We start from the raw sequence: 9517 nt of genomic DNA on the forward strand, positions 1-9517 counted from the left end.
TCACAGTGGATGATGGAGATGAAGGATCCCAGTTAGAGATTAACAGTGGCAGTAACAGACAGAGAGAGTGGATAAAAACAACAGCAAAATATGCTGCTGCTGCTGCTGGACACCTGCAGTGAACAAACACGACCCTGACCAAGAAGAAGCAGGTCTCTGTTCCTCTTCAGAGACTTGCTCCGCCCTCTGGTTTCATCTTTGGGGAAAAGGATTCATGCTGCAGCAGAAGAATGAGCCCAGACACTCCTCCAAGATGATGATGAAGAAGAAGAACTACTTAAAGACCAAAGAGTGCTGACTGTCACGGTTGAAGAAACCCACTGAGAAACTGCACTGTGCTGTACATGCCCTGTGAAATAATGAAACATCACTGCCTCCTTTTGGTGGAAAAGTTTATTTTTGCATCATTGCAGAAATGAATAAAACATTGAATCTTCTAAAATAAATCACCAAAACTCACCCCAGAAATAAATATAACATTATTTGACATTATGGCTATGCTTCCATCCTATCTGCCCTGGGACTGCAGATGGAAATTAGCTATTTGCTAAATCTGGGACAGTGCATCTTCTCCCTTTTTAAGTGATTAATGCATTTTCTACATGGTCCCTGTAAGAAATAAACTAAATAAGTTATCCTGATAAAATGATTAATCGTCACCTGGTAATTTAGAATAGTTCACTCTTTAGATTATTGTCTGTCTGTTCATAAGCATACATGGCAGTGGTGAAAATAAGTCAATTTTAAAGAGCCGTTTGTCCAAGTCTTGGTTATATATGTGGTTTAATACTTTTTAAAATTCAATATTTCATCCAAATTATGTCATCATTTTATAAAATTTGGTTTGAATTCACCTTTACCTAAGAAGATGGTGCAAACGCTCCATCAACCACTGATATTGCTCCTTTTCCTTCATTTCTAAAGCTATTTGTTCATGTACAATGTGAAAGAGAATTTTCAGGATGCATCTCGAATCACCACAGCAAACATTTCCCCTTTTGATTCCTCGAAACTTTCTGTTTCACCAATTTATTATCATTTTAACTTCATGGCTGTGTACGTGAGCAACATTTCCAACAGATAAACAACCAATCATCACTAAATCAAATCAGTAAAGAAGTCACCAAATGCTTTGAAATCAAATGATAGTTGATTAAAGACAGAATTCCCCCTAATGATTACGTGACATTTCTCTCTGAAAATCGTCACGTGAATAGTTTTAGGTATATTTTGGGACAGAACTTCAGCTCTCTGTATTGTATATGCACAGAAATGAAGCATATTTTAAAGTAATATTCTTTCAGAGCAACAGTTCAGAGCCTTTGGTGTCATCCTGATGAGCTCAGGGCAGACGGATCTGGAGACTGACGCTTTAAGCTGGTTGGGAGAAGGAAAAAAAACACAAAATGTGATGAGTAGTGTGAAGTATTTGCTGGTTCTTACAAATATTGACAGTATGACTTAATCAGGAAGATTTAAAAGGGTATTATCTTTGTCCTCACAGCATTGGTAAAGCTTGTTGACGCGGGCGATGTCATTGGCGCTCATCTCTGTAGCATGCCCGAAGTTAAGGTTAGAATCGTACTTGGCGAGGATGGTCGGGAACCCATTACTGGAGAAGGCATATCTTAAAGAAGACACAAACACACATTTGTGATGCATGCATGATAACATTTGGTCTTTGCTTCAAAAACAGGCTGAACGCACGACGAGGAACTGCAAATAAAATCCAGCTCTCTGATAAGACGCTGTCAGTGTTGAGCAAACGCGAAGCTTTCTCTTTAGGGTTTACACCAAAACCATAACTGATGATGTGATGAAAGTCAAGTCAAAACCATCTAGTCTCTGATGACATCACTAATAAAAACCCAGTAGAAAGTAATGAAATCTATATTTTTCACCTGAATAAATATGCTGAGAACAGACAGCTCATGTGCTACATACTGTGAGCTGCAGATATGTATACCCTGTATGAAAACAGGCAGCACCTCAGCACCATTAATAGCATTTAATAGTACTCTACAGCGTGTTGTTAGATGGGATAGTGTAGATTTCTCTGCAGCTAAAGGTCTAATAACTTTATCAAATAGTTGATGTGCAGCCTTGGTGAAGCTGTTAACTGACTGCTGTCCAGAGGATTTGGACCGTTCCTCTGCTAGCGTTATTTCGCTTCCTTATTTGATGCTGGCAGGTTTCAGGTGGAGCTGGGAGGGGTCTGCTGCATGTACCTGCCCATGTGATCTCAGTTTGTAGAAGTGCATAAAGGACGGCCCTTCTCAGTGTCTCTCTCTCTCATCCATGCCTACTGCATCCTTGTCATCCTGTTCCTTTGTTTGGTTTGTTGTACCCTCCAACGTGCATCACATCAAACTTACACCCATCCAGTCGCGGCTGACATTACTGACTCCTCTGATTTACACATTTACACTGATTTTCCGAGTGTCATCACTTGGGTTGATTTAAATAAACTAATTTGACGATTATTTCTGTGTGTGGCCTCCCTCTTTGTTGCCGGCCTTGAGCCTAGCGGTAATACATGTCACGGTGGTATGGGCTTCATCTTAAGTGAAGTATTTCCACACACCTGATGAACCGCTGCTAGTTTGCTGCAACGACCCACTGGACTCCTAACCTGTCTTCTAGGGGGCGTCCATGTTGTTATTGTCACGTGATCAGTGACTAGTCGACATGATGCTTAGAGCGTCATGGCACAGCCGTAAAATCGACAAACTGACCAATCGGTACAACCTCTAGCAGGTGCAGTGACAAACTACCTTTTAGATAAAGATTTTACATAAATATATAACGTATTAGACATAAAATCAAAGATCTTTTCATGACCACTTTGGAGGATCCTCCGGAGTATGTAGCAGCACTGTATTAAGTCTTAGACCACATTGAAAATCTGTCAGATTTTCATGGAATAATAATAATCACAATTAGATTATTACATCTAGATTAATTAAAACATGTACGCTTCTGAATAATTTCAAGAGTTTGCACTATTCTATATTTTGTTCCCTATCTTATCTTATCTTCTTATCTTATCTTAAACTTCATCAACCTGCAGCCACTGATCACCTGTTATTAATACGTCTGTCTGGTCATCTAATCATGATGCAAAGATGATGCATCTGCTCATAAATGTACTGTAGATACACACATAAATGCAATACCTCTCATAAAAATCAAGTATTTGTGTTTTGGAAGACGAGGACGGTTCTTGAACCACACACGAAGCAGATCACTGTTCATAATTCCAGTTAATTTATCACACAATTAAACAGGGACCATACCCTGGGTAATTAGCTTTTAATCCACACCGACTATCGTGAATAAATTACAGCCGCTCTCATAGACGGAGCCCTTGAACAACGAGCTTTTATGACTCTTAAAATAATCAGCGGATAGCAAAGTGAGTCTCTGCTGCAGCTGTGCAACTAATTCAGGTTCACAACACTAATAGCTGTAGCTGATGCATTCAGGCAAACACTCACTTGCTGTACTGCATGACAGAGTTGAAGTCGTAGGGAGTGTTCAGGTTGTTAGTGTTCTCCTTCTGGAAGTTGTGTTCGTTTCCTGCACAGGGGGGCAAGAACAGACAAAGTATTTAAAGTTCAGCTCTTTGCTGCGCTCAGAAACATCCAGTCTCAGGTATATGATGACGCTCATTTGGCCACTGTCTGCTTATTAAATATTTAAATATTGAGAGAACCAATGCAGACACAGGGAGAGCATGCAAAAATGTTTAATTTTAATATAGTCAAATCACTTAGCACTGATGCTTCACAGCAAGAAGGTTCTGGGTTTGAAACAGCGTTAAACATGCATGTTTCTTCTACATACCTCACCATTATTCTCATCATTGTCTGAACCAAAACTGTGACGTAGCTGAAAACAAAACTGAAACACAGGCCACGGGACCGGTCTGAGTTTTCCGTGAAGATGTTTCCACCGTGAGAGGACAGAGGAGTGGTGACTCATCCATCTCAATGACTGGTTCAGGTTTTTATTTGGAACATCTGTGGGTGGTGCATATCCAGAGGCAGTTCTATTGGAGTCTACTGGGGGCCCCAAGGCAAAAGTTTCTATGCCAGACGTTTTCAGCAAATCTGCAGACTGACTACTTGACTTGTCTTTCCCTTTTCACTCCCAGAGGGATAACACACGTTAGTTTCTAATTTAACTACTTTAAAGAGTCATACGCACAACATGCAACGGGATTGTAGAGTTGCGTCAGGTGCAGGCCTCTTTGCCGGGTCTGTTACTGTCATCAAAAACTTTGCACATTGCCGCTGCTCCAGTTTAAAGTTTTTCAATCCTCGAGGGCCCACTTACATTGCACCTTCAGGGGAATAGCGCTGCCCCTTTAAGAAAGACGGCAGGCTTCAGGTATCTTTGTTGTGCACGAGTTCATATTTTTTAAAGTCGACTGTTATGTGATGAAAGTCGACACTGACAAGTCTCTGATGACGTCACTTATTAAAACCCAGTAGAAAGTAATGAAATCTATATTCTTGACCTGAATACATATGCTGAGAACAGACAGCTCATGTGCTACATACTGTGAGCTGCAGATATGTATAGTCTGTATAAAAACAGGCAGCAAGTCAGAACCATCAGTAGCATTTAATAGTACTCAGTGCATCATCAATTCAATTCAATTCAATTTTATTTATATAGCGTCAATAACAATACAAATCGTCTCAAGACGCTTTACAAAAACCCGGCCTGAAACCCCCAGAGCAAGCCTGAAGGCAACGGTGGCAAGGAAAAACTCCCTTTTAACAGGAAGAAACCTCGAGCAGAACCCAGCTCATATGGATGGCCCATCTGCCTAAGGCCAGCCGGGTACAGACAGAAGAAAGAGAGAAGAGAACAGCAAAGAGAGAAGAGAACAGCAAGATAAACATACATCTGTCATAGATACACATATCTGACTAAAGTGTACACACACAGCAGTAAACATTCTACATAGTAATAGCACAGAATTGTATGACTAGTAGTATATAGGAAATTAGAGGGCAAGAGCTCTGTGCCAGAGAAAAGAAAGTGGAGGATGCGAGAGAGGAGAGAGAAGAAAGAAGGAGGACATGTGTTTGGTGCATCGTCCCCCAGCAGCCTAGGCCTATAGCAGCATAACTAAGGGATGGTTTAGTCCAGCCCTAACTATAAGCTTGATCAAAAAGGAAAGTCTTAAGCCTGACCTTAAAAATCAGCCCTCAGGTGCCCCCTACTGGCCTGGACCCCAAGTAGTTGAAACCCACATGACAAGGGTCTACGACCAGGGGCTGTATTATAAGAAAATTCTTAAGAATTTCCCCTCAAAGTTTAGAGTAGATCCTGGTAAAGATAAAAGTTGTTCCTAAAGAATCTTAGTTCTTCAAAGAGCTCCTAAGGTGAGATCTGTTAACTTTTAAGAGGCTTTCTTAAGCAGAAAAGTCTCATTTATCTGTTGTGTTATATTTTCCCATGCCTGCTTCTTGGCTTGTAGTGTGACACTGGAGCCAAATCTACATCTCAAAACATTTTTATTCTCATTGACCAGCTGAGCCAGAAGCAAACACAGTTCCTCTGCCCAGTTGCGTTTCCTACTTCATTTCTTCTCCACTGCTGTTCGGTTTGTGGAAGATTTGAACGCACACCAACACTGCTTCTTCTAGGACGGTTAGCAATCACAGAAACTGATGAAAGCTGAGACATTTTATCCTCGTTGATACCAAATGGATGAAAAATGACCAGCGTGGTAAATGAATGGAAGCAGATAAATAGAACTATCAGCATGTGGATACTGTGCAAGTGAGTTTACTCATTATGTAGGATAATTTTGAAGTATAGCTAACTATTTATTTGACAGAGATTTTCTTTTTATGTTTTCAGTGATTAAGTCTATTGATGTGACGCTTCATTCTAGGCCCATTATCACCAACAGTGTATTTTTATGTAGCTTTTAGGATCAACCAATCACACCTTTTACCTAGCAACGGGGTCAACCACACCTCCTCACCAAGATCAGAGTTTCTGTCCATTCCTTGCTCAGAGTTCTCTGGGAATGTCCTGGAATCACTCCTAAGCTAAGACTCCTTGCTAGGAACTTTTAGGCTAACTTAAGAGCTCTCTGAGAGAATCATTAGGAATACACGCCCTGATCTCCTTTGTTTTAGCTTTCTTTTTAGTGTTTCAGTGTATTTACTGTGTCCTGAATGACATGTCTTTGCGGCTGAGCTCACCGGACTGAATGTTCTGGCTGAGGATCTGGACGTATGTGTCCCTGTCGGAGCGGACGTGCTCATGGTGGAAGCCCAGGGCGTGGAGGACCTCGTGCTGCACCGTGGACTTGTACAAACAACCGTTTCTCTGCAGGGAGATGTACTGTCTTCCTCTCGTACGGCCTATGTAGGACCAACAGCTGACAAGCACACACAGCGGCGTCAGAAAAATACCACTAGCACACTACGCACAATAGCCGAACTATTGAGACTTTATTTTAGAGTAGATATTAGGGTTGGGGTTAGAGGGGAAGGGTTTAGGGAATAAATTATCTCAATGAAGGGTATTCATAGATAGATAGATAGTGTGCGTGCATTCCTACCCAGATCCAGAGTAGAAGTAGAGGTAGCTGCGATGCCACCACCTCCTCCAGACAAAGTGAATGCAGGTGGACTCGTGGAAGGTCAGCAGCCCTCTGATGATGACGTTGCGCTCTGCTCTGCCTGCAGAGACAAAGAACAGGTTTCATTTCCTCCTCCTCGTTCAGCTGCTGAACACAGAGCTCGATGTGTGATGAAAGGAAGCTTTTGTCAAGTTCATGAAGCGTGGTCGTCATTATAGATCATTCCCTCATCCTCTTTATTTTCATGCCAGTGGATTAATAGTTATAGTTGTCTTTGTTTTGTTAACCCTCTTTCTTCACTGGTCTCACTATGAATTACTCACAGTTTTAGTTTTTACAGTAATATAACTCACGTTTAACATTACTTAAATTTATTTGCAGATATATTGCAGATATTTTAATTTAAATTTTTTATTCTACAATACAGCGATTAGTAATAATAATAATATTAGCAATAATAATAATCCCTGGAAATAGTTAAAAATAAAACAACAATAAAATATTATAACTAAGATAAAAAAAAAATGACAGAAATATACTGAAAACCAAAATAAAACCAATGTTGAAACGAGTAAAATGTAAAAGCAGCTGATGAAGCACAGTCGAAGGTGAACATCGTTCCTCAAATTGCAAATGAAAGTCAACAAATATTATATGTTGTAACTTTAAAAAGTTTTTTTTTTTTTATCAGAAATGAAGGACACTGAACTAACAAGCCCGACAAACCACAACGTCTGCTTTTTAGGTGACTTTAAAAACCTGCTTGTCTGCTTTAACGCTGACAATGTGCAGAAGAAGTATGACCAAGATTTAGGTCACAACTAACAACTGCTGAACACAGTAACCTGTTCTTCCAGCTGAGGGAAGAACCATCAAACCACAATAAATAAATAAATAAATAAATGAGAAACCCATTATTTTTTTAATTATTCTCTTTCAGCACCATAAACAGCGACTGTTCTGGCTCTACATAGTTTTCTTAATGAAGGTAAGAAAAATGGGATAAAGACACAGAAGCTCGGAGACATTTAATCTGCTTGTTTGCTTGCTGGCATCTTGTGTAACTTTTGTGTGATGGCTTCCTGCAAAAAAAAGATAAAAATAAAATACTGTGCATGTGTAGACGTGATGACTCGCAGGAAGACGTTGGAGGAAGCAACTGGAAGGAGCTTTAAGTTTAGGGTGCAACAAATCAACATACTGCGTGTACAACACACACTGAATAAGTATCCACCTGTACTTTAGTACATACTTCATAAGGTATGTGATCACAGGATGACAAGCAAGCGTAGCTCATAACATTAAACATGTGGCGTTTATTTAATGTTCAGTTGATAAAATAAAATAGATTTTTGAATTTAAAAGCAATATATTCTACAAAATGTTGAGATTTCTTTTGTTCTCATGATCCCATTAGATTTATTATAGTTAGTCTGAATCCATGATGCTGTTATTTTGAAGAGATGTCATTTCTGCCTGATGTCCGTCAAAAAGAAGCTTCTCGTGCGTCAGGACGTTGTCTGTGCTGTGACTGTTTTCTACTAAACTATTGAAACTATTCATTCTGTATACCTTTAAGTATCAAATTTAAAATAAATGCATTTAAAAAACAAGAGCCAAGACTCTCCGGCTCTTTATTCAAGGGAATCATGTGTAGAGGCAGGTTTTTGTCTTTATTTTAGTTCTTACTTGAACCAGAGAGAGCTCAGTTTTATCTTACTGTAAGCAGAGGAGATGTGGACGGGCACGTAGACGTAGCTTCTAGATTTAGGCCACTTGCATCCTTTGGCTGTGCATGGGTCGGCGTTCCTGCGTAAATTGGGCATGATGTCACCGTGGACCAGCCGTGTACCTGCATCACAACATGCAAACAGTCTGATTTATTATCAGTTATTCTCACTTTATTTTATTTTTTTTTATTTGCAAACCGAGTCTTATCATTCATTTAAAAGAGCCGTTCAAAAGACTGACTCATTCTCAAACGTTCCATCACTAATACAGAATAGAGGCAAAGTGAAAAGTCTGCCGTTCAGTATGTCAAATGACTAAAAATGTCATCATCTCATAGTAATTAAACGTCTACTTTCTTATCAGTTATAATAAAGACAAGCTTCACAGGAGGAAGTCGGAGCAACAGGTATATCATCTTGAGTTTGTTCAGAACTACGTCCATTGTGAAGTTTTTACACATTTGCTGGAGGGGTTGTTCCACTTTCTCCTTCAAGGGCGTTCTGTGTAATTGTTATCTGGTCTTGCCTGGTCTTATGTTTTCTTGTCTTGTCTTGTCTTGTCTTGTCTAATCTGATCCTTCTTATCTGATCTCTTCTCAAACACCATTCCTCTAATAATGACCACATTCAGAAGGTATTTTATTAACGTTTCACTAAAATACCCTCATGAACTCAGTTGCATGCATTTTGAAGAGTTTAGTCTCTTACTTGAGTTAGCGTTGGCCCTCGCGATGATCTCAGAGACGTCCATAGACTCCTCTGAGGGAAACAGATGAAATGAGCCGTTAGACTTTTAAACTATCTACGTGGCAGATGGAAGACGGCAGAAAGGATTTATTTTATTTTACTCAAGTATCTGGAAAATCCTTTAAATGATTCAACTCACCAATTTGATCTCCGGTGTCACTCTGCAACACAGTCAGACATAGAATGGTACATTATATTAATCTGTGCTGTGCATCTGTTCAGTTTGATCTCATTTAGACCTTATCTCAAAAATGCTTTATCACTAAGATCCGTTTTTTTAAGTTAAGCTGCTATTTTAAAGGCTGCAAGGTTTACACAGACGTCAGACATCGATTCACGTCATAAATCACTGTGCTGAAAGAATCATACTCACCAGACAAACGGTCGCCATTGAGAGGAGGATGAGGAGGAGGAAAGCTGGAGTCAT

The 9517-nt window shown here is 39.8% G+C and overlaps 1 protein-coding gene across 1 annotated transcript; it reads right to left on the reverse strand.

Moving 5' to 3' along the window:
• Positions 1–266: 266 nt before the first annotated feature.
• On the reverse strand, positions 267–9517 carry LOC311485976 (hatching enzyme 1.2-like; the record flags this gene model as incomplete). The annotated part of the gene is made up of 8 exons (XM_084541718.1): positions 267–1627; positions 3498–3579; positions 6231–6409; positions 6593–6713; positions 8334–8465; positions 9052–9102; positions 9230–9251; positions 9464–9517. 8 exons carry the CDS (start codon positions 9515–9517, stop codon positions 1462–1464), a joined length of 807 nt encoding a protein of 268 aa, XP_084397844.1. The 3' UTR covers positions 267–1461.

Source organism: Chelon labrosus (genome assembly GCF_963514085.1).
Source record: "Chelon labrosus genome assembly, chromosome: 3".
Lineage (NCBI taxonomy): Eukaryota > Metazoa > Chordata > Actinopteri > Mugiliformes > Mugilidae > Chelon > Chelon labrosus.